This window comes from Thalassophryne amazonica, chromosome 18 (assembly GCF_902500255.1).
Source record: "Thalassophryne amazonica chromosome 18, fThaAma1.1, whole genome shotgun sequence".
In the NCBI taxonomy this organism is placed as follows: domain Eukaryota; kingdom Metazoa; phylum Chordata; class Actinopteri; order Batrachoidiformes; family Batrachoididae; genus Thalassophryne; species Thalassophryne amazonica.
The window spans coordinates 47,674,384-47,701,250 of NC_047120.1; the positions used below are offsets into that span (position 1 = coordinate 47,674,384).

The 26,867-nt window shown below is 39.3% G+C and overlaps 1 protein-coding gene across 2 annotated transcripts in view; it reads left to right on the forward strand.

Moving 5' to 3' along the window:
• Positions 1-26,867, forward strand: part of atrnl1b (attractin-like 1b) — a 157,187-nt gene that overhangs the window by 109,789 nt on the left and 20,531 nt on the right. For both annotated transcript variants that reach the window (XM_034194607.1, XM_034194608.1), the window contains exons 26-27: positions 7,074-7,152; positions 21,833-21,940. In XM_034194607.1, the coding sequence (XP_034050498.1) occupies positions 7,074-7,152; positions 21,833-21,940 (187 nt within the window). The remainder of the gene's footprint in view (positions 1-7,073; positions 7,153-21,832; positions 21,941-26,867) is intronic.

Consider the following 26,867-nt stretch of genomic DNA (forward strand, 5'->3'; position numbering starts at 1 on the left):
ATGTATATATGTATGTATGTATATGTATATATGTATGTATATATATGTATGTATGTATATGTATATATGTATGTATGTATGTATGTATGTATATATATGTATGTATGTATATGTATATATGTATGTATGTATATATGTATGTATATATGTATATGTATGTATATATGTATGTATATATACGAGGGCTGTCAATAAAGTTACGGTCCTTTTTATTTTTTTTCAAAAACTATATGGATTTCATTCATATGTTTTTACGTCAGACATGCTTGAACCCTCGTGCGCATGCGTGAGTTTTTCCACGCCTGTCGGTGACGTCATTCGCCTGTGAGCACTCATTGTGGGAGGAGTCGTCCAGCCCCTCGTCGGAATTCCTTTGTCTGAGAAGTTGCTGAGAGACTGGCGCTTTGTTTGATCAGAATTTTTTCTAAACCTGTGAGACACATCGAAGTGGACACGGTTCGAAAAATTAAGCTGGTTTTCAGTGAAAATTTTAACGGCTGATGAGAGATTTTGAGGTGATTCTGTCGCTTTAAGGACTTTTCACGGTGTGAGACGTCGCTCAGCGCTCTCAGGCGGCGTCATCAGCCTGTTTCAAGCTGAAAACCTCCACATTTCAGGCTCTATTGATCCAGGACGTCGTGAGAGAACAGAGAAGTTTCAGAAGAAGTCGGTTTCAGCATTTTATCCGGATATTCCACTGTTAAAGGAGATTTTTTTAATGAAAGACGTGCGGACGGGTCCGCGCGTCGGGACGCAGCCGACGCGGTGCGGCGGCACAGGAAAAACACCTCCGTGTTGATAACCATTTGTAAAATCCAGGCGGCTTTTGATGGCTTTCAGTGGAGTGAGTATATGAGAAATTGTTTAACAGGCAGGACATGTTCCAACTTGTCCTTAAGGCTTTCAACGGAGGTGTTTTTCCTGTGGCGGAGCGTCGCGGCGGCTGCGTCCCGACGCGCGGACCCGTCCGCACGTCTTTCATTAAAAAAATCTCCTTTAACAGTGGAATATCCGGATAAAATGCTGAAACCGACTTCTTCTGAAACTTCTCTGTTCTCTCACGACGTCCTGGATCAATAGAGCCTGAAATGTGGATGTTTTCAGCTTGAACAGGCTGACGACGCCGCCTGAGAGCGCAGCGCGACGTCTCGCACCGTGAAAAGTCCTTAAAGCGACAGAATCACCTCAAAATCTCTCATCAGCCGTTAAAATTTTCACTGAAAACCAGCTTAATTTTTCGAACCGTGTCCACTTCGATGTGTCTCACAGGTTTAGAAAAAATTTTGATCAAACAACGCGCCAGTCTCTCAGCAACTTCTCAGACAAAGGAATTCCGACGAGGGGCTGGACGACTCCTCCCACAAGGAGTGCTCACAGGCGAATGACGTCACCGACAGGCGTGGAAAAACTCACGCACGCGCACGAGGGTTCAAGCATGTCTGACGTAAAAACATATGAATGAAATCCATATAGTTTTTGAAAAAAATAAAAAGGACCGTAACTTTATTGACAGCCCTCGTATATATATATATGTATGTATGTATATATGTATGTGTATATATGTATGTATATATATATATATGTATGTATGTATATATATATATGTATGTATGTATGTATGTATATATATATATACGGTGATCTGCGCTTCGAGGCGGCAGCGTCTCGCCGTTTCAAGTTGAAAACTTCCACATTTCAGGCTCTGTTGACCCAGTAAGTCGTCAGAGAACAGAGAACTTTCAGAAGAAGTAGGCATGTGGAGTTTATTCGGACATTCCATTGTTAACAGACATTTTGTAATGAAAGAACGTGCGGGCAGAGTCGCATGTCGGGCCGGACCTGTCCGCGGGGGGTCGCGATAAGAAAAACACCTCCGTTGGAAACCTTAACGGGCAAGTTGGAACATGCCCAAGCTGTTAAACAATTTCTCAGTTACTCACTTGTTGAAAGCCATCAAAAGCCGCCTGAATTTTACAAATGGTTTTCAACACGGAGGTGTTTTTCCTGTCGCGGCGCACACAGATTCGCCGAGTCGTCACGGAAACGACTGCGAATTTGTGCGCACATCTTTCATTACAAAATGTCCTTAAACAGTGGAATGTCTGCATAAAGTCCTCATGCCGGCCTGTTCTGAATCTTCTCTGTTCTCTCACGACGTCCTGGGTGAATTAAGCCTTAAATTAGAATGTTTTCAGGTCGAAACAGGCCGACGACGGTGCCTGGAAGCGCTGCGCGACGTCCCGCTCCGTGGGAAGACCTTACAGCGACAGAAACACCCCATAATCTCTCATCAGCCGTTAAACTTTTCACCGAAAACCAGCTTAATTTCTTGAATAGTGTCCACTCGGATATCCCTCACAGGTCCAGAAAAAATGTTGATAAAGCAACGCGCGCCGTCCGCAGTGGCTATTCAGACAAAGAGATTCCAACGGGTGGGGTGGAGCACTCCTCACTCAAGGCCTGCCCACAGGCGAATGACGTCACCGACGCGCGAAAAAACTCACGCATGCGCACGAGGGTTCAAGCTTGTCTGACGTAAAAACATATGAATCAAATCCATTTATTTTTTGAAAAAAATAAAAAGGACCGCTTTTTTCATCACAGACCTCGTATGTATATGTGTATATGTATATGTATGTATATGTGTATGTACTCATATGTATATGTATATATGTGTGTGTATATATATATATATATATATATATATATATAAAATGTGTGTGTATGTATGTATGTACGAGGGTGGGTTGAAAAGTTCTAAGGCTCACTATAATGCAGTTAATGCATTACTCCTTCATGGGGAGTCTTAGAACTTTTCAGCCTACCCTCGTATGTATGTATATACGTATATGTGTATGTATGTATATATGTGCGTATATATGTGTATATGTATTTGTATGTGTATATGCATATATGTGCGTATATATGTGCATATGTATGTATGTATGTATGTGCATATGTATGCATATCTGTGCGTATATATGTGCATATGTATGTATGTATGTGCATATGTATGCATATCTGTGCGTATATATGTGCATATGTATGTATATATGTGCATATGTATGTATATATGTGCATATGTATGTGCATATGTGCGTATATATGTGCGTATGTATATATGTGCATATGTATGTGCGTATGTATATATGTGCATATGTATGTGCATATGTGCGTATGTATATATGTGCATATGTATGTGCATATGTGCGTATATATGTGCGTATATATGTGGATGTATATGTATGTATGTGGATGTATATGTATATATGTGTATATGTATGTGCATATGTATGTGTATATGTATGTGGATGTATATATATGTGAATTTAATGCACTCTAAGTAACAGGAAAATAAGCATCAGTCATTTTCGATAAAGTTGTGCAAATTGTTGACCATATTATGTGTGTAGCTGTCACGGTGGGAACAGAATACAGTTTTTGCCTGAGGCATATGTCCATCACTTGCAGCCCACAATAACATTCCTGACAAGTTGTCACACAATTGGTTATAATCTGCCTTCACCCTATCAAATTACAGTTGAATAGCCAAATTCAAGAAGTCTGGGAAGGAAAGTTGAGAAGTATAAGGCTTTTTAAATGAACGATATGGATTCGTGTTTGAAGGAAATGGTGTATTTAACATCAGATTTTAAATATGTTCTGCTGGAGTTTATCTTTTTTAAAAACAAATCTGAAAATGAGTCTTTGTCTAGTCAAAGTGAAAGCAGATCTCTTCAAAGGTACCAGAGTTAGTCAAATAGGTAAAATGCTAAATAATGAATTGTGTAAGCATGTACTTCCTTCAAGTTTGTATTTTGTGTGCTCATTTAGAGACATTTTCAACCTTTAGTATGTGCTGTTACATCGCTGTTAGCTTTCAAGTGTCTGATGGTGCAGTTCTTCTCTACTGTGACATGCAAAACTCCGCAAGCTCTGTCCGTTTCCATGGACATTGTTAGATTGAGATCTGGTTCAGATTTAACTTCATTAATGATGCTTCTAAGCCATTGTTGTGTAGATTTGGCATTATCTTTGGTTTATTTCCTTTATGGAAAACAAATCTTCTCCCGAGTCACATGTTTTTTGCAGGTTGTATTAAGTTTTCCTGCAGGATTTCTCTGTATTTTTCTGCCTTCATGATCATTTTCCACAGCATCCCACAATCAAAGTCAAGATTATGTGTTAAATTTGGCTTTTTGCCTAATTGCTTTTTTGGTCTTCTACACTGTTGAATACTTCCATAGACTGGGTGCTGGGGTAGAGTTTTGGAAACCAATGGGTTGGGTGCCTTTGTTGGCAAAGAAAGGTCTACTGACCTTGGTTTTGTGAACAATTCTGTCCAAAGGTTCAAAGTATTTCAGGTCCTGGTGCTTCCTGTCTTATTATATGGTTGTGAGACTTGGATGCTAGCCAGTGCCCCAAGGCGACAACGAGATATCTTAGTCTCTTCTGAGTGTCCTTGTGTAACGTTGGAATAATTTTAGGGAGGCTCAGATACAATGTATATGTCCATCTGTCTCCACACTAGTGGTTTTCAACTCCCTTTTTTTGCAGAATTACTTGGATTCCCTTCTGCGGTTAATGCTACAGTACTTACTGATCACAAATTAGGCCAATCAGATACGGTACGCATATATTTACGCTGCACTACAAACAGCTAAACTCCTTTGCTTAAACCCTTGGGGCCTGTACTACGAAGCAGGGCTAACTTACTCAGATGTAACCCAGGGTCAACCTGTTAAACCGGGGTTGACAAAACCTGGTTTCCTCAAGTGGTGTTAATCGGTACTACAACGCTGAATAAGATGTTGATTTGTTGAACCTGTGTTAACCTAATTGGAGTTTGTGCGCGTTCACATAAAAGGGGCAGGTTGCAGCACACGTCACCATTTTTCAGTGATGGCGTGGTCACCTTACTTTACCGAAGAAAAATGCACGATTATTATGCGGAGCTACGTGGAATTTAAATTAATGTTAAGGGGGAAATCGAACACATCGTCTGCCAATAAAGCAAGACAGGCTTGTTGGCAACGTATTGCTGATCGGGTAAATGCGTATGTACAATTCAATTGTTCCCCAAATCTGTTACAGATGATTAACCTGTGGAATGTCTAATATGTGTAAAAAAGAAATGACCTTCTTTCATTAATTACGCCCAGATGCAACGCGATTCAGAAGTGGGCATAGGCCTTCTAATAAATGTTAGGTTAATTTTATGTTTCCTAAATAGGCTATCTTGACTGTATGATTGCTATTCCTAATCCTGTCAATATTTCAGATGCAATAGCAGTGCCAAACACACCTGGCAGCAGGTGAAGATGAAATATAAAAACATCCTTCAGAACGGTAGGTTTACATTCATAGCTTGATAAGCCCCACTTTGATATTAGTAATTACCCGCGATTGCATAAAACCCTTCATTGATTTTGCATTGTGGATAAATGGCCAGGGAAAACGACAAATGGATCCAACAGTTTAGATAGAGCAAGTAGTACCTTGCGAATCATACGACATACAGTATTCTTGCTCAGATGTTCAGCATCACCGATGGAATACAGAAATTGTCCACTGGCAAAATAGACACAAGGCACATTATCTGCTCGATCGTCGGGGCATTGCTACACTGTAAAAAATGACTTTTTTGTACAGGAAAACGCTGGCAGCTGTGGTTACCAGGGAATTCCTGTAAAACATACAGCAGCACAGTAGATAACATTACAGACATAATATGTATATGGATTGACAGTGAATGAACCACGGCTGACTCACATTAAAAGAACTGTTAAATCTACAAACAAGCGCTCTCTTTTTTTTGTACATTTAATTGCTGTATTTTTTACATTAATTCCCTGGTATCCACAGCTGCCAGTGTTTTCCTGTAAAAACAACAGTCTTTTTTTTACAGTGTACAATGGGTGATGTTACAGACTTTTGGCCCGATCAGCTGACAAAGATAACGAATTCCCTCGGCTGAGAATCTATATCTTTCATAGAGAATATCGTCCGGGTATGTCAGCGGATTCTGGCGGTCTTTAAAAACCCTCGCCCTGCGAAGAGAGCCCCTCACAATTTGTGCCCCAATATCAAATGGATCATCGAAGTAGGCCGGCATTGTCTTCGGAGTGATTGAAGGTGGATGGACGGTACTTATAAAGGGAGTGGTTAAGCGAAAACCTCAAGCTAACCGAGAACATAACCTACTCGGAGCAGGTTTGGCACACAGCATAAATTGCCATGGCAGCATACCTCGATCAAAACCTATCCACTTTTCGTAGTACGAGTTAACCGGGAAGTTACTCCACACGTCATCAACTTACTCCCGAAGTTACCCTGATAAGCCAGTAACCCCGCTTCGTAGTACAGGCCCCAGATGACATATAAAACTTAATTTGTTGTGTATATGATAATACAGCTTTGTCATTTTGTGAATGTTTTCACAGGCTCATATTTGCAGCTTTTCAATTTAAAATATTGCAAGGCTTTTTAAAAAAAGTCTTTCATACTTAATAATAGGCAGGAATTTAAAGAGCCTGTAAAGAAAAGAAATATCAGTGTGATAGATGTTCATTTGACAAGCTTATATTAACTGCATCATTTTCTTTCTAGCACATAATAATTTTTGAATTTCCATCTGTCACCAGGATAATGAAGTGGAAGTTCTCAATCAGTCATATTTTTCTGTTCCAGTAGCACTCGGACTTTGCTGAATTTCCCATGACTAATGATTTTACTGTTGGGTTATTAATTTAAGTAGTCACCTAGAATATTCAGTCTGCTGGGAGATGAAAGTATCGTCTCATTATATAATCTCCCTCATTTAGACTGATATTTTGAATATTTGAGCAAGTTCATGGTAGATACTTTAAAAATTTAAAGCCCTGTATTTTCTTATTTTCAGTCATTTAGAGTTGAAGCTGGTATAAATGATGGCTCCTGAAAATTTGAAACGTAATGGTTATTTCAGTGGCTCCATATTTGCCCTGAGTGACTAGTGCACCTGTAATGCACGTGACTATTTTTCAAGTGAAAACTGCACTTTGAGCTTTGCAAAATATTGTTTTCTATTCTAGTTGCTTTCTCTCACTACTTCTGGTGGCCGCAGTGGTGTGGAAGATCAAACAGACCTGCTGGGCTTCACGGCGGAGAGAAGTAAGTTCATCATCCTTCCTGATGAGGCGAGACAGGCCCAGCCTTTTTGTTTGCACCATTTTTTTTTTTTTACAAGCATTTTTCTCTCAGACCTTTTCTTAATCACGCAGTCATGGTTTTAAAATGAGCAGCTTTGTTTAATAAGGCCTAGTTCAAAAATAATGAAGCCTGACTGCTCATTTGCATTGCATTTGTCATGAACAAGCCATTATTTTATTTAGCACTATCCAGATTTATCTGTGAGTTGCCTATAGTCTCTTTGACAGGTACTGAAAATTTCATGGAAAAATTCTGCACGGTTCCAGAGATATGCACGAACTTTACCCCAAAAATACCACTTTTTTCATCAATTTTGTGTGATATTGATATTTTGCATTATTTTTATTTATATATATATATATATATATATATATATATATACACACCTTCTGTCTTGCAATAATAAATTGCATATACGAGGTCTGTGATGAAAAAAGCGGTCCTTTTTATTTTTTTCAAAAAATAAATGGATTTGATTCATATGTTTTTACGTCAGACAAACTTGAACCCTCGTGCGCATGCGTGAGTTTTTTCACGCGTGTCGGTGACGTCATTCGCCTGTGGGCAGACCTTGAGTGAGGAGTGCTCCACCCCGCCCGTCGGAATCTCTTTGTCTGAATAGCCGCTGCGGACGGCGCACGTTGCTTTATCAACATTTTTTCTGGGATATCCGAGTGGACACTATTCGAGAAATGAAGCTGGTTTTTGGTGAAAAGTTTAACGGCTGATGAGAGATTATGGGGTGTTTCTGTCGCTGTAAGGACTTCCCACGGAGCGGGATGTCGCGCAGCGTTTCCAGGCGCCATCGTCGGCCTGTTTCGACCATGAAAACATCCTAATTTAAGGCTTAATTCACCCAGGACGCTTAATTCACCCAGGACGATTCACCCAGAGAAGATTCAGAAGAGGCCGGCATGAGGACTTTATGCGGACATTCCACTGTTTAAGGACATTTTGTAATGAAAGACGTGCGCGCAAATTCGCCAAGTTGTTTCCGTGACAACTTGGCGAATCTGTGTGCGCCGCGACAGGAAAAACACCTCCGTGTTGAAAACCATTTGTAAAATTCAGGCGGCTTTTGATGGCTTTCAACAAGTGAGTAACTGAGAAATTGTTTAACAGCTTGGGCATGTTCCAACTTGCCCATTAAGGTTTCCAACGGAGGTGTTTTTCCTGTCGCGACCCACCGCGGTCGGGTGCGGCCCGACATGCGACTCTTCCCGCACGTTCTTTCATTACAAAATGTCCGTTAACAATGGAATGTCCAAATAAACTCCTCATGCCGACTTCTTCTGAAAGTTCTCTGTTCTCTGACGACTTACTGGGTCAACAGAGCCTGAAATGTGGAAGTTTCAACTTGAAACGGCGAGACGCTGCTGCCTCGAAGCGCAGATCGCCGTCAGGCGCCGTGGGCCGTCCTTAAAGCGACACTACCAGACCAAAATCTCTCATCAGCCGTTAAAATTTTTACCGAAAACCAGCTAAATTTGTCGAATGGTGTCCACTCAGTTGTGCCTTACAGTTTTTGAAAAAATTTTTATTCAAATTTAATTTATTTAAAATTTTTATCAAACAAAGCAGCAGTCTCTGAGCCATTCCTAAACAATGAAAAAACGACGAGAGGGTGAGCCACTCCTCACTCAAAGACTGCCCACAGGCGAATGACGTAACCGACAGGCGTGAAAAAACTCTTGCATGCCCACGAGGGTTCAAGCATGTCTGATGTAATCACACGTGATTCAAATCCATATGGTTTTTGAAAATAATAATAAGGTCCTTTACTTTTATCACAGACCTCGTACGTATGTGTATTAATGTTCACAAATGGTTCTGCCAGTGTGGCATTTACCATTACTATATATGCAGATGGGGGAGAAAAAAACACAGACAGACAGACAAATAAATAAACACCAATGATTTCATTACGTCCTTGGCAGACGTAATGAAATCAACTCCTCACATTCTTAAGGGCTTTTCACACTGAACACACAAATGCGGCACTTTCCTCACATTTTGAAGAACAGAGATGGTCTTTTCTTCTGTCTGGACTTCAGGTTTTGGTGTTCCACTCCATCATTGGAAGTTCTGAAGTGCATCTGTATTTGTAAGGTTCTCTGCACAGCAAATGTTGAAATGTTCATGATGTAGGACAAGTGAGGAACTATATTTCTTAAAATATAAAAAAACACAAAACAGTGCTGTGCTATTTTCTTTAAGGTCTGATTACTCAATAGTTTTAACAAAATGTAAATTAAAAAAAAAAATCAAAGTTATTACCTGAGGCCATCAAAATATAGTTATTGGGTATTGCGAAGGCTTTGCATCCATCTGTCCATGCATCTGTCCGTCTGTCTGTGCACGGCATAAGTCCACTCCTATTACTGCCAGGGTCTTCAAATTCACAGGGAACATTCTTGGAACATAGACCTTAGACAAGTTCAAAGATGGCTAACCTTGATGTATTTTAAGAGGTCAAAAGGTGACATTCTGTTTCCTCTTTTTATGCAATGAATCATGCAAATCCACTTTGTTTGGGGGGGGGGGGGGGGGCAGCCAGTCAGAGTAGAGAGACACTGTGACATCACTGGCTGGCCTCTCTCTGGCTGCCGAAACCGCTGCGTTTCTGATATATTATGTAAAAGCTAGTGAGAAATAAACACTTCTAAAACTGAAAATGCTGTTTTTGTAACCTGATAACACCTCTGGAGTGATTTACAAGACATCTCAGGGACATCAGCATGTACACAAGCTCATGTATGCATCATGCTCATGTATTTTTTATTTATTTATTTATTTATTTTTGCTTTTCGCTGCTAATCTTGTGGTTATGACTCGTAGACTGAGTGTTTCGCTTTTTGTTTAATTCTTTCTTTTGGAACAACTGAGTCTTCATGAACATAGCGATTGCGAGACTTGTTTAGCTTCCAGATCACAAACAGAACGCTGCACATTTTCCCCATCCACTTTCAGCATTCACAGCACGCCGCATGCGATCTGAAAGTCCCTGCATCTGCGGACATGACAACTTGAGTGCGTGCGATTCGAACGGCCCTTTAGGAAGAATTTTGTAAAAATTGGTACAAGTTCTTGAAATGTTATCACAATGTAGCAAGCACTTGTACTAAAGCAGCATTTGCCAGCGGGGGATATTGAGCTCTCAGAACACTGTTTTTTAGTAGCATCTGCCCAAATATTTTTGCTTGAAAGTGCAAATGAAGAATTTAAAGTTGTGGTCCCTTTTTTTTTTAAAACATTTAAGTCATAATTTTTTTATTATTATTCTTATTATTATTATTATTATGCACAACTATAATTTTGTTCCTTAGTATTCAAATATAGGATTTGCAGTGTTATATGTTTGTTTCCTGTATGTTCCTTTTGTGAATTGTTTTGTAATTTGTGTCTGTAGCGTTGCCCAAGCAGAGGGTCACCCCTTTGAGTCTGATCTGCTTGACGTTTCTTCCTCAGAGGGAGTTTTCCTTACCACTGTTGCTCTGGGGGTTGGCTAGGTTAGACCTTATTTGTGTGAAGTGCCTTGAGGCAACCTTGTTGTGATTTGGTGCTATATAAATGAAAATAAATTGAAATTATACCACAAATATTATCAGAATGTTCCTTGTCTGGGAATAATTTTGAATTTTATTTCACGTAGGTAAAAATAGATTAGATTAGATAAAACTTTACTGATCCCTTGAGAAGACTCCCTCAAAGAAATTGAGGTTCCAGCAGCATTGTATAGCAGCACACAGGGTAAGAAGCACACAGAGTACCAAAAGTGGGGGGGGGAAAAAACAGTTTGCAAATATAAATGCAAATACACAATATAAATACCAGAAATACTGGTTTACATTGACAAGAAGCCATGAGGCTTTCTGTGGTGACGTTATAGTTCCACAGCATGCCGTTCAAGGGCTTCCAGGGTTGAAACAGCGCTGTGTTAGCATCATGAATCCATAGAAAAGTTGGTATGCCTTAATTTGCGACTGAAATGCCAGAAAAGAAAAAAGTTACAGTTACAACATTTTTCTTTGGTTTGTCAAAATTAACTAGTGGGGAGATTATTCATTATAGCTGTATTAGACTCTGTACGAGTTCCCAATTGCCATTAAATCCAACATGCATGTCAAACCTTCTGAGTGTGCACATGTGATTCCTCCTTCATGTCATTTAAGGAGTAAATTTTGTAATGATCCTGTGACTGTTTTCAGGAAAATGGAGTTGAGTTATAAAAGATGAAGTAACTGGCATAAGAAACCTAAAAATAGGCTACGAAAGATTCTGCATATATGGAGCGGTTGTATGCAGATTCACTTTTTTCCCCCAGAATTGCTTGATGTGGTTACTGATTACTGTGAGGGTGTCTGTCATTTCTATAGCTTTAAGGTGAATTGCATATTTTCATAGATGATACAGAGTTCTCAATAGCAGGAAGTTTAATTTGATGCACATCTAACCTTTATGACTTGCAGCCCACTAATAAAGGTCCCACAATTCCTTTCCCCCTTTGGCAATGACATTGATAATCACAGGATGTGCGTTTTATACCCCCTAATTAATATATGATAGTAAACAAGAATGATGGCCTCTGTGCCATAGAATTGTGCCTATCCAAAGAATTAAAGTGAATAAAAGTTAATGCAAGCAGATGGTGTCACATCATTAAAATTCTCCTCACTTTTTCAACCAGCTCTTGGCATTCCTATGATCTGTTTATCAATGCCCTCCAGCTGCCAGATGAAAATACATAAATAGTTAAATAAACCTTCATCTTTTAATTTCAAGTGATCGGAAAGTCCTTGCTTCTCTTTATGATGGATTGATTTTCAGAAGACTGATTAATATATTAATCACTAAAATCAGTTTTTGTATACGCATTAAGCATGTTTGCTAATAGCATCCTCCACGTTCCGCTGAAATGCCCCTGAATATGTATTGTGTTGAGTAAACAGGTCAGCTTTTGGAGCATACTCTGGTGCAGTCATGTGGATATAAATATTTTTAGCATTTGAACCGTCAGCCATGATTGAATATCATAATCAAAACTGAATTTCTTTCTTCATTGTTTATGCTTCAAATGTAGTGCAAATCTGCTGCAGTTTACCAGCTTTTGTCTGTTGAGAAGGCAGATTTTATGAAATGGCTACAATATGAGGTCTGACTGTCTACAGTATATTTTGATATACATATATTTGTTGCATGTTTTATGAGCACAAAAGGCATACATACCTTTGCGCTTTTCTTATTTCTCCTGTAATTAATTTCTTTATTGCCATATTGTTAAGTATAATTTTGTTCATTAGGATTTCACGTAATGGAAAGAATATAAGATCACAAATCATGTTTGTAGTGTAGCATTTCTCACATGGCCTATTTCAGAAGAAAACTTAGTTTTTTTTTGTTGTTTTTTGTTTTGTTATTTAGAAAAAAAATGACGTGTTTGTAACCTTTACTGAAAGCTATAAAAGCCTGACGGATGCCATTTGGTGCTATTTTGAGTACTGTAGCCTTTTTAACTACATGTTTTTCCCCACACTTTTATTTTCCAAGTTTCTAGCGATTATGACTCAACTCTCCCAGGTTTATTTTATGTCCCATAGTTTTTTTGTGTGTTATAGCACATTCACCTTGCGTATCCTTCTGTATGAATTTAATCCTTAACATAAGTCATCTAAACTGGTGTTCTCCATTAACTGAGGGGATTCTAGTTGGCTTCCCTATTGATGCTGTTTGAATATTGAATTCTACTTCAGCAAGTTGCTAAAGTCCAAATTTCAAGTTGAGCACCTGGAAAAGTATCTCTTGAAATCCCCATCTTGGTGAATGGCTGAATATGAGGCATTAATAGAAAATGCCACACAAATACGTTCCATAATGTAATTCTTTTTCAAATGAAGTAATTTTGTGCCCGCATTTTTCACATCTAACATTATAATTGGTTATATTAATGCTGAATTTTGTCTACTCTGTCCTATTATTTCTATTTGTAATGTTAAAATTGCAGCTCATTTAGCATTGCACTTAAAATTAGAAGGGCAATCATTAAGGGCCTTACCTGCAAACCAAGTACTTTAATTTGAATATGTTTTAAAATCATTTATTTATTTAAATGCCTTGGTTCTGTTTCCCTAAATCTCCCTCAAAATACAGTAGTTTCTACTCTGGCCAAGGCTCAACATCTTCACCAAACATCATGCCAGTCAGTCCATTAGTAATGTGTTCTATGTTGCAGTATTTAGAATAAATTAAAGAAAATTTGCTCTTACTAGTTTTTAATACACACTCTGTTTTGCAGTTTCAATAATAACAATAATAATAACAAATTATGCAGATCTTTTGCAAAATAAAAAAAAATATGCATATATCAAACAGATGAACAAATAGAGGCAGGGAAAACATTATGTTGGTTGTAGGCATAAGTATTTACTCTATGGAAAATAAATTCACAACATTTCTTGTTTTTCTACATCTGCATGTTAAATAGAAATCAAAGAGCTGATATTTAGTTGGGCTGCTTTCATCAACTCAGTAAGAGTCTTCAAAATTCAGTCTTGTTAATCAAAAAGCTTGTCTGCTGCTACTCGAGGCTGATCAATATGGATCTGTTTGGGGCACTGATACAGTATCGACACTGGAGAGTATAATGTGTATGATGCTGCTGATGTAGACATAAAAAAGACAATTTCTAACATTTCATTATCAAATCCGTATGACAAAGAAATGTAAATGAGGCTACATCAGTGGTGTCCAAAGACATTTCTGAAAAGGCCAAGTAGGTGCATGGCTTGATATTTCAGTTTAAACAAGAACATCATTATGAATAACTATACACATAACCAGCAACCAACCAATGTACATCACGCTGCCGTCACACTGCCTTCACTCGGATTGGGAGTCGGCGTCTCAACTCGCTCAGCAGTTCCAAAAAAATAGACTTCTCATCTGTTTTGGCCCTGGCTAGATGGCGGCATAGCGAGCACTTGTCTCTTGTCACTGTGAAACACCCACTCTGATTAAAAATTGAACGGCAGCTATATGACCAAGCCATGCTTGACAGCATTGTAAATGATGCTGATGGCTCACCCTCTGATGGATAATTTTTATTTGGTAATCATTTTCATATCGACAAAAACAATACCGATATGTTTGTGAGAGGGTGATATCGGCTGATATCGGCCAACTGATATATTGGTCTGGCTCTAGGTAGTATATGTCAAATGTAAAAGTAAAAATCTTCATTAAAAAAAAGTTCTGTTTATAAGCACCTTGTGCTCCAAGTAGAATTGAACACATTTCTGTTATATTTCTCTATTTCTTAAAAAGGACTCTTTGCATTTATGTTGGTTGTATTTCTTGTCTGGAGGCGGTGAACATTATTTTATGCGTTTCAGATCTCCACATAAAGTAAATAGTAAATCGGTGGATTTAAATAGTAAATCGGTGGATTTAAATTTCTTTTGAGCCACCTGAAAGTGAAACGTACCTATACTACACGTGTTAAGACATTGAGACAAGCTTTGTGAGAAGCTGAGCATGCTTGGATCTAAAAGCCAAAAAAAAGCAGGACACCATCAGGCATGTTCTGCTGCAGGGAAATGCAAAGGAAAGTTTCAAAACTACTTCTTTTTCAGCTTTGGCTTCGCCTTAGGTCGATGGTAGGACCGCGCCATCACATCACCACAATTACAAACACTTGTTGGAAAATGGTATTTTCCTCCTCTGAAACCACCAACTCACAGCGCGGAACGATCTCCTTGCACACTGTCATTTGCTTGTTGTTCAGTACTGTAGGTATAAAAACAGCTGCTTTGCAGTTTTTTAACCCCAGCAACATATTAGTGACTCAGTGCAACTGCAAAATGAAGCAGCTTGTTATGATCGCACTGTGTGTTGGTGCAGCATTTCAACAGTGCACAAGTTCTTTTTGACAGCTGGACTATTCAAAATAAACAAAGCATTGGAAATGAACTGGGTTTTATAACGATGGTGCTGGTCCATTGTAATGTGTTATTTTGTTACGCTGTCAAGGAGTATTTTTAAAAAAATAAAGTTTATACAGTTGAAATGAAACCCTTAAGTATGACAGCCTGAGTCTTTTGTGACCGGTGTAAATTTTGCTTGCTTTGCACTGACAGAATGCAATGAATCTTTTACTAACTAGCTACCAATCACGTGTCCTTTAGCAGATTTAGCATAATCTCGCACTTTCTTTTACCCTTGAAAAGCTTAATCAGCAGTCATTGATTGCTGTAACAAGATTATCCTACACTTAAGCCCCTGGTCACCTTGATGTTCCGCTTGCTCTCTTCATAGTTCGCACTTGAATAATTTCCTATAACATTCCGAGCAATGAGCTGCATATATGATTTCCTGTTTAACATAATAACCTTGGAAAGTTGAGAAGCCATCTCAGAAATCATCATAAGATACTTGTAGACACACAGCATTTCAGTGTTCCAATGTTCCATGAATTTGTGAGGTACAGTGCACCTGGAAAGTATTCACAGCTCTTCACTTTTTCCACATTTTATGTTACAGCCTTATTCCAAAATGGAGCAAATGATTATTTTTTCTCTCAAAATTCTGCTCACAATACCCCATAATGAGAACATGATTTTTTTTATATATATTTTCCAAATTTATTAAAAATGACAAACTAAGAAATCACGCATACATAAGTATTCACACGCTTTGCTCAATACTTTGTTGATGCACCTTTGGCAATAATTGCAGCCTCACGTTTTCTTGAATATGATGCCACAAGCTTGCCGCACCGATCTTTGGGGAGTCTTGTTCATTCCTCTTTGCAGCACCTCTCAAGCTCCATCAGGTTGGATGGGGAGCATCAGTGCACAGCCATTTTCAGATCTCTTCAGAGATGTTCAATCAGATTCAGGTCTGGGCTCTGGCTTGGCCACTCAAGGACTTTCACAGAGTTGTCCTGAAGCCACTCCTTTGATATATTGGCTATGTGATTAGGGTCATTGTCCTGTTGAAAGATGAATCGTTGCCCCAGTCTGAGGTCAAGAGCTCCGGAGCAGGTTTTCATCCAGGATGTCTCTGTACATTGCTGCATTAATCTTTTCCTCAATCCTGACTAGTCTCCCAGTTTCTGCTGCTGAAAAACATTCCCACAGCATGATGCTGCCACCACCATGCTTCACTGTGGGGATGGTGCCTGGTTTCCTCCAAAAATGATGTCTGGAATTCACGCCAAAGAGTTCAAACCAGAGATTTTGTTTCTCATGAGCTGAGAGTCTTTCAGGTGCCTTTTGACAAACTCCAGGTGGGCTGCCATGTACTTTTTTACTAAGGAGTGGCTTCCATCTGGCTACTATACCATACAGGCCTGATTGTTGGATTGCTGCAGAGATGGTTGTCCTTGTGGAAGGTTCTCCTCTCTCCACAGAGGAATGCTGGAGTGCTGACAGAGTGACCATCAGGTTCTTGGTCACCTCCCTGACTAAGGTCCTTCACTCCCGATTACTCAGTTTAGACGGGCGCCCAGCTCTAGGAAGAGTCCTGGTGGATCTGAACTTCTTCCATTTATGGATGATGAAGGCCACTGTGTTATTGGGTCCTTCAAAGCAGCAGAAATGTTTCTGTACCCTTCCCCAGATTTGTGCCTTGAGACAATCCTGTCTCGGTGGTCTGTAGACAATTCCTTTGATTTCATGCTTAGTTTGTGCTCTGACATGCACTGTCAACTGTAGAACCTTATACGTAGACAGGTGTGTGCCTTCCCAGGTCATGCCCAATCAACTGATTTTACCCCAGGTGGACTCCAATTAAGCTGTAGAAACATTTCAAGGATGATCAGTGGAAACAGGATGCACCTGGGCTCAATTTTGAGTTTCATGGCAAAGGTTGTAAATACTTATGTACATGTAATTTCTTAGTTTTTATTTTTAATAAATTTGCAAAAATCTAAAAAAAAAACCTTCACATTGTCATTATGGGGTATTGTGTGTCAAATTTTGTCGAAAAAAAAAAGAAGAATTTCATCCATTTTGGAATAAGGCTGTAACGTAACAAAATGTGGAAAAAGTGAAGTGCTGTGAATACTTTCCAGATGCACCATATGATAAGGTGGGCAGTGATGTTATTTTTGGATAAGGTCTTGGCGCAAAACTGCTTTGACACAACTGCCAATATGTCCATATCATCTCTAACAGGAATCTTTGACTAGTGTTTAGTTAGTTGGCTGAAGGCCAGCAATCATATAATTAAAATCAATAATGAAAAATGTTTCATAAACATCAGCATACAACATGTAAATCTAAGGAGTCAAAGGAGGGTGTTATGAAAAGCGTTTCTGTGTTGCAAAATTTAAAATTAAAATGTTGGTCCACTTTAGGAGGATCACCTGATGATTACACAGTCCAGAATTTTATTTATGTATTTTGTAATTAACATTTTCGTATTCATGACAGTGCCTTGAGCAAGAGCCTGTGATCTTTGAAAAGGACAAAGTGACCTGCTTAGGTGTGGAATATGCTCAGAGGCGGGACAACACCTGCCTTTTTATAGAACCCAGTGAAGGGGACAAAATGCTGTATTCATAAGGCAGCTAATTCATGCAGCCGCTTGCCAAATTAATCAAGTTGCATAGCAATGCAGTGCATGTTCACCCTTATCACAACACTGAATGGTTCCAGCTTGTATTCTTGACAAAATCACTCCGTCATTGCACGAACGTTAATTGGTCTTACAGAGTTCAGTCTTGCCTTTTGTCATCAACTTGGTATTCATTTCCACAGTCTCCCTGGTGTTGTACTGGTCCTTTGATTGTATTTCCAGCACATTTTTTGATGCATGCTCTGCACATAGAGCAAAGCACCAGCATTCCCTGCCTTAAGTTTTTTTTTTCTTCCACTCTCTTCTTCGTTCTTGTTTTAAATGAATTCCACAACGTGATAAATAATATTGCTGCTGTCTGACATTTAGGATGAAAGTTGTTCAATTTGAAGCATTTTCATTGGAAAATTTAATAAGCCTTAAGCTCTTAACTTGTTTTGCCACAGCCCTGCCAAGCCCTCTATCCTGCTTTTATCAGTTTGAAAAGGGCAATTTTTTCTCATTCTGACCTGTTGTGACCTCACAACTCAAATCTCTCTCTTTCTCTCACGCTTTTTTTTTTTTTTTTTTTTTTTTTTTTTTTTAACTGTTTAGATGTTTCATCACATAGCTGTACTAGGATTTAACATGGTTTCAAGTCTGAAGTTTATAAATCAGGACTACCAAAAAAAAAAAGAAAAACCCCAGCAAAAAAAAAAAAAAAAAAAAATCAATCAACCGATCAATCTCAATTTCATACTTCTATTAGGTTTTGTCCCCTTCACCTTTACCTCCCCCAGGGAATAATTTTAAAGTGGTTCAACAATGCAATCCTTACATGGAATTGACTGAAGGTTCCCCTCCTTCCCATCGAGTCTGGTACAAGAGTGAAGGAATACCCGAGTGTTCACACCAAATGTGCTGTACCTCCATAAAGTCACTATGTATTCATTTTATTTATTCTTTTTTTTTTTTACTACAAACAATACATTTAATCTAGAAAATGCACAGGCCATATATCATTTTCATTTTTGATTTTTTTTTAATGTCCTTAAAGGGCATGTTGCATGTTATTTAACGTCCCGTTTAGCAACACAACATTAAAGTATTCATGACTGTAAGTCTGTCTGTGCCCATGTGGTAATAATTAGTGGTCGCTGATGTATTTAATTTCTAATTATCCCTCTTGCTTGGCGAGTCAACCCAGTTTTTCCAGAAAACAACTTATTTGGTGTTTCTCGCATGTGACGTACGTTTTAGTAAACGTAGAAACATCCTGATGGCTAACAAAGGAGTGCAACAAACGTTGCCTTTTTGGATAACGAAGCTACTGAGCTTTCATTTGAAAGTAATGACTCAGATGTACATAGGGAGTCTGTCAGATTTTGGATCCTAATGTGCTGACTCTGCTGTCTGTGTCGCAGGACGCTATTTTACTGCCACCGTGAACGCACACGTGGAACATCTCCATGATGCTGTTTTTTCAGGCTGCCTGACAATGCAGATGTATTTCTTACATTGGAAAAAGTCAGAAAATGTTGTTTTCAGGAGATAATGGACTTTCTGTCTAACGTGCCACAAGCGTGAGAGAACTTTGTGAGGAGCTGATGGCAGAGCTAGCGTGGAAGCATGCCACAATAGCGGGGCTGTTCACACCTGTCCGCACTAGCTGGAATTCTCCTTTTTTTCCCTTCTTCTAAATCAGGACCACAATGGGAAACGTCTCATGCTGGTATCTGTGGTCAGCCCCCATGCACAGAGGTGGGCTTAATCACAGAAGAAGCATGGGGGACATTTGATGGGGTGAACCTGGATATTATTCTCCGGCTGGCAATTGCGCGTGATCCTTGCATGGACAAAGTGAAGCACTGTACTTTCTGGATGCACTGCATATCATAGCATCTCATTGCAGTTCTAACCATGTGTTACACACTAATGAATCCTTAATTGTATTCAGATTGAGTGAGGGTGGGGGTATACACATAAGAATATCAACTTTCATGACTACACCAAGGACAAATCCTATTCAGGAATTAGAGTGCCATGACTTCCAGTTGTGTCATAGAATTAGGCCAAACAGACATGCAGTTAAATTAGAGCATAAGTTGAAAGAAAAGTACTGTTTTTTTCTTTATAAGGACAAATAGAAGAGTTCTATTCACTAGGAAGTAAATGTATATCTAGTATTGATAAGGGTTTTGGTAAGTGTAAGTAGTATTACCAACTTTAGAGATATGGTTTTTAATCTGTTTTTGTGCTCTATTCCTAGAGTTTGTTCATCTTGAAATCAAATTACCAGGCATTAACTTAATTGTGACATGGCCCATTAAGTAAACAGCAGAGGCAAGTTCTACTGTACACCCCATTTGAAGTACTCATGTTTTCATTTGGCTCTTATCCCCAAATGTGATATACTTGCCAGAAATCAGACACCTTATTATCTTTATATTGCAACCTGCTGATACAAGCGTAATATAATATAAGCCACATGTGTCTGTAGACATCTTGGATCTTCTGCTTCTAATAAAGACAAACGGGAATGAAAACCAGTGTTGTTTTTTTATATTTTTCTTGAGTATACTTTTTGGCAAAGGCTATTCACCCAACGGTCAGGCAGATAAGTCATACATTGAACAGTACACGCCCAACTGTTGGGCAGATAAATATAATGTCTTACTTTATTTGCCCAACCGTGATCCTGTATTTGACACGTTTTGTGCATCTAAACTGCATTTTTTACACCACTTTTTTAAGGCTCTATGGCAGCGTGACAAGTGGCATATGTTTGACACATTTAACGGCGCCGTCTTGGCGCATTTTGAACGGAAGCCTGTTAATGACGATAAAGCCATTTTTATGAACAAAATGCTGCTTGTTGCCTGTAAGATGGTGTTAGTATGACACAGTTTCCGGGGTATGATGAGCCAAACAGAACCGCTTTAGATCACAGCCCCTCTGCGGGCTGCGAACCCTCCCGCAGCTGGCGATAAAATATCCGCCTTTCTCCCCCCGCGTTGAAATCTTAAAAGATTAATCTTTTTAGTCACATAGCACTACTATTATTCTGAACACTACTGTATAAGTTTGCGTATTTACTTTATTGAACCAACAGTTGGGCGTATAGCCACTCTGATACTTTTTATGGTATATAAAACTTTTTAAATAACGTCTTGAATGTCGCAGAAGTAAAAACAGAAAAATCTCTCAGGTTCTGACACACTTTATCTGGTGTTTAAAGCTGTTAGTACGTTGGTGTCCTTTCACAGCATCCAACAATCCAGCAAAGTGCGGTGGAAGGGCAGTGTGAATGGTTGATCATCACTACAAGCTGTTGGTGTTCTGTAATCTAAAGTACAATTAGGTCTTGATGCAGCACACTTCAGCTCATCACAAATTCAATAGCAATCAGTGATGTCCTTGGCACAAAAATGGTGACGTGCTTAGATATTGATCAGGTGCTACATTGCTCATGAAAGTGTGGCGCTAGTTGTTTTACAATATTGATTAGTGAGGAACAAGAGAAGCTATTTTCTGCTCAGTTCAAGGTACCAAAATAGTGTCACTCCTTGGCATTAATCTTACTTCAGCTTTCTGTAGACGAGTCAGGCAGCTATGCAAGTAAAATAAGTCATTTTAAATTGGATTTGAAGAGAGTTTGGAATGCATTATGAATTGTTATGGATAAAATTGATTACCCTAACTTGTAGAGTGGTTAAAAGAATTATTTATGTTTTAGAGGGGAGGGAATGGGGGCTCATGCCAACATTTTGGCTCTCCAGTAATAAAAATAAGAAAAAAAGAGGGTTTATTCCCCTGCTAACGTCTGTCAGTGTGCATGAAATGAACACAAATAAATGATTGGATGATGTGGTCTGCAAAATCTTTTTTTTTTTTAATAAGCGTCATAGTGATCAAGCTGTTTTGATGTTAAATTTTCTTAATTAGTCTTTTCCCTTTCAAGTTCTGGATACAGTCATTGTGTACTACATATTTTATGTTTATGATGCAAAAATGTGAATTTAATGTAATATTTAATGTCAGTGTGTTAATAGAGGTGTCATCTGTTTTTTTTTACTTCGTATTACAGCAGTTGATGAGGGAGCGTCAACAGATGGCCAGTCGTCCATTTGCCTCTGTCACTGTTGCACTCAATGCCAGAGGGGAACAAACGGAGGTGTTGCCGCTTGTGGTTGATGTGAGTTTAGTGGTTGTTGGACCACACACTTGAAATCTTTGTTATTGTATTTTCTAACATGTGGGTTTTGCTTAATGTGATATCATTTTACATCAGGGATGACGTGTCATTACTGCACCGATCCTCCATCTTTGTGATGTCACTGAACTACTCCAATGTGGTTATGAATGAAGACTCCAGTTAATTTTTTTTGAAAAATTGTAATATTATGTTCTCAAATTCTGATCATCTAGCTATCTCGTTTGATGACCAACTGGCCCTCTTCCCAGATTGGGGGGATCCCTGTTCAGATTTTATTGTTATTAAGAGAAAGTCTGTGTCAGAGGTAACATAAAGCTTTAATCTAAAAGTGACCGAGGGAGAGGATGAGCAAACAAAGACAGAAGGCTCAGTTTTACAAGAAGCCAGCAGACACTTTACAGTCATCTCTCAGATGTCCATGTATTTAGTTGCATGCGATCTCGTCTTCATATTGCATGTGTCATGTCCAGTGTACGTATATCCGCTGTTGTTGAGTGAGTCATCCTTCCTGTCCCAGTTATATAAATCAGTAATGTCCTAAAATCAATCCTGCCAACTCCCCATAAAGCTAAACTTTTTTGCACAACCTACACAGGCTTTCTGCATTCAGCATTGTGGCAGAACATTTTTCCTTTACTTGTTCTACAAAGGTGGGTAAATGAATTTGCGCAAGTGGCATGACATCCACACGTATCTTTAATTAACATAATCTAATTCTCAGTGATTATGAAAAATGTACTGATCTGCAGTCAGTTGAATATATCTTATTGCTCGTAAATAATGTCAGTATTGTTTGGTGTTGCATGTTCACTGAAATTGAGATTGTGACCTCTGTCTTGTAATATCATAGTATGTGTTTGGTACATGATTTGGGCTGTAGATGTCAGTAGTCTCTCAGTTGTTAAATCAGTCTTCAAGTAATGAAGCTTTTGATGACGCATTAGGCTAAGAGGGTCATTGAAGTGTCCAAATGGCGTCATCTTGCCGTCACAACTTCCTGGTTTTTGTTGCATAATGTTTGTTAATATCAAATGCTCAGGCTAAAATCCATCTCTCAAACAACATGCCATCAGTAGTTTTATATCTGCATTACTGTTTGTGTTTTTCACTTACATCCGCTGGAGGAGCATTCCAATGATTCCACAAGAATGTTAACCATGAAGCTGTATCGTTACGAGGTATAACTGACAAGTACAATGCTGTCATTTGTATTGCCGAATTTATGAGTTAATCAGGTCAAGTCTTACTATACCCTGGTGCCACACTTCGTCGCATCCACCACACCACAGAAATGCCTTTTGTCCAAGATAGGAACCACCCAGGCAGATAAATGGTAAATCCCAACATCTGTAAAATAACCATCAACAGTGAGGAAAATAAGTATTTGAACACCCTGCGATTTTGCAAGTTCTCCCACTTAGAAATCATGGAGGGGTCTGAAATTTTCGTCTTAGGTGCATGTCCACTGTGAAAGACATAATCTAAAAAAAAAATCCGGAAATGACAATGTATGATTTTTTTAATAATTTATTTGTATGTTACTGCTGCAAATAAGTATTTGAACACCTGTGAAAATCAATGTTAATATTTGGTACAGTAGCCTTTGTTTGCAATTACAGAGGTCAAACATTTCCTGTAGTTTTTCACCAGTTTTGTACACACTGCAGCAGGAATTTTGGTCCACTCCTCCATACAGATCTTCTCTAGATCTTTCAGGTTTGGAGTTTCAGCTCCCTCCAAAGATTTTCTATTGAGTTCAGGTCTGGAGACTGGCCAGGCCACTCCAGGACCTTGAAATGCTTCTTACGGAGCCCCTCCTTAGTTGCCCTGGCTGTGTGTTTGGGGTCATTGTCATGCTGGAAGACCCAGCCATGACCCATCTTCAATGCTCTTACTGAGGGAAGAAGGTTGTTTGCCAAAATCTTGCAATACATGACCCCATCCATCCTCCCTTCAATACGGTGCAGTCGTCCTGTCCCCTTTGCAGAAGAGCACCCCCAGAGTATGATGTTTCAACCCCCATGCTTCACAGTTGGGATGGTTTTCTTGGGGTTAAACATGGTAAGTAGAGTTGATTCCAAAAAGCTCTATTCTGGTCTCATCTGACCACATGACCTTCTCCCATGCCTCCTCTGGATCATCCAGATGGTCACTGGTGAACTTAAAACGGGCCTGGACATGTGCTGGCTTGAGCAGGGGACCTTGCTGCCCTACAGAATTTTAAATCATGACAGCATCATGTTTTACTAATGTAATCTTTGTGACTGTGGTTCCAGCTCTCTTCAGGTCATTGACCAGGGCCTCCTGTGTAGTTCTGAGCTTTCTCAGAATCATCCTTACCCCACAAAGTGGGATCTTGCATGGAATCCCAGACCGAGGGAGATTGACAGTCATCTTGTGTTTCTTCCACTTTCTAATAAATAATCATAACAGTTGTTGTCTTCTACCAAGCTGCTTGCCTGTTGTCCTGTAGTCCATCCCAGCCTTGTGCAGGTCTACAGTTTTGTCCCTGGTGTCCTTAGACAGCTCTTTGGTCTTGGCTTTGGTGGACAGGTTGGAGTGTGATTGATTGTGTGAACAGGTGTCTTTTATGCAGGTAACAAGTTCAGACAGGTGCAGTTAATACAGGTAAAGAGTGCAGAATAAGAGGGCTTCTTAAAGAAAAATTAACAGGTCTGTATGAGCCAGAATTCTTGCTGGTTGGTAGGTGTTCAAATACTTATTTGCAGCAGTAAAATACAAATAAATAAATAAAGATGAAAATTTCAGACCCCTCCATGATTTCTAAGTGGGGGAACTTGCAAAATTGCAGAGTGTTCAAATACTTATTTTCCTCACTGTACCTGCCACAGCCAGGTGAAATGTGGGCATGCCTTTGGCCTTCTCCAGTCACTGGGGTCCTCAGTAATTGAGCATGTGTGTGCTGGATCACGCATAGAGAAACAAACATGGCCAAAATGTCTAGGCTCATGTTCCCTCAAAATGCAAGTGGTATTCTTCATCTTAGCATCCCAAAGCAACTGCTTGTTTGACACAAAGTCATTCCACTTGTACCCAAGGATCCTCAGAAGAGACCTAGTACCAAGGACAGCCACTTGTCACCTTAGGTCACTGGTTAGTACACAAGTCTTACAGCCATACAGTAAAGCAGCACCCGGACCCTAAAGACTTGGACCTTCGTTCTCCTGCAAAGATATCGGCATTGACAAACACTTCTGTTCAGTGACCTCATGACTACATAAGCTGTTCCCAGGCATCTCTCGTTCTCAAAACCCAACAACCTGAACGTTACTGCTGAGATAAGTGAACATCTTGACAAACACTTTTGCCGCATACAGTTACACTTCTGATGGCTGAGTCCAGGAAGTTGTTAAAAGCCTGGATATTACTTTTGGTACAGGACAATCCCAAACCCAAACACTCAGATTCCTCATGCGTTAATGTGTTATTTGTTGCTAATGTAGCAAAAATAAGCAATTTGGCTACTGTGAATGACAAATTTGTGCTCCTTCGCAATTCAGACAACGTAAAAGACAACCTCCTGTTGTCTGAATTACTTTCCTATATGTCCTGGAAAGTTGGACAAGCGTCAGTATCAAACCCCACTTTACCATAACGAAAAACGAATTTCTTCTGGCTTCTTCAGTTTTCTCTGGGTCACCACAGCGACTCTGGTGTGGGTCTACATGTTGAATTCTCACAAATATTACTCCGGGTGGCCTCCTTGAGGCATCTCCATATATAATTGGAAAATCGTCATATGGGCTTTGAATTCAGTGCAAACTGATTAAAACCCATTATTATTATTATTACTATTTTTTAATTATTATCATCTCCATTTTGTCATGGTAAATGGACTGCATTTATATAGCACTTTTCCATCTGCATCAGATGCTCAAAGCGCTTTACAATAATGCCTCACATTCACCCTGATGTGAGGGTGCTGCCATACAAGGTGCTCACTACACACCAGGAGCAAGGGAGGATTAAAGACATTGCCCAAAGGCCCTTAGGCTGGGATTAGAATTGAGGATCTTCTGGTCTCAAGCCCAATGCCTTAACCACTAGACCATCACCTTGGCAGTTATTAAAATAATTCAATTTTTTCTTTTTTGACTAGCCTAATTGCATTCTGGTTCATTTCTTATTTCTATTCTGTTGCTTCTACATTTTCTCCTCAATTTGGAGATAATTTGGAAGAAAAAAAAAAACCCGGTTTCAAGGGCAAAAGCACTTGATGGCACATGGGAATAAAGTGTACCTCAAATCACTGTGGAGAGCTGCTACATCCTCAGATGGACTGTTTCCTGAGCAGTACCAGCACCGTGTCACCTGCTGCAGAGGGGAGTAAATTCTCTGTGGCAACCAGCAAAGAGGGCACTGCATTAGCTATTAGTGCGCTGAGTGGTGCTTACAGTGCATTATGGTGTTGTGAAGGGCAATGTAAAGAGCAGAAGAGGAGAAAGACAAAGCTGCTCGTTTTTCAGAAGGTACTTAAAAACTGCATATTTATCTGAATGTGTAGGGAAACTACTATATAGCTCAGTATTAGATACTTGTAAGTGGGATATATCTGTTTTAATTTCCTCTCTTTATTGCATTGTTGTAGTTCCGGAGCCCATTAAGGAGAGTATTGTGTAAGACAATATTTATGGTTTTAAATCGAATACAAACTATATGCTTAAGCACAGTCTTCTGACTTTGCAGCAGCTGGAGGTGAACCTTGTGAACAAGCCTAATTCTCTTTTATAAAGGTTAATTGGTCAACATCTGGCATCATTTAGCTTTGAAGCATATGTTGACATCAAAGAGGACGGATGCCAGAATAGCATCAACACTGCAATAGCGGTGCCTCTCAAAATAAGCCAAATAATCTGAAATCTAACCAGACTGTCTTGTATTAAGC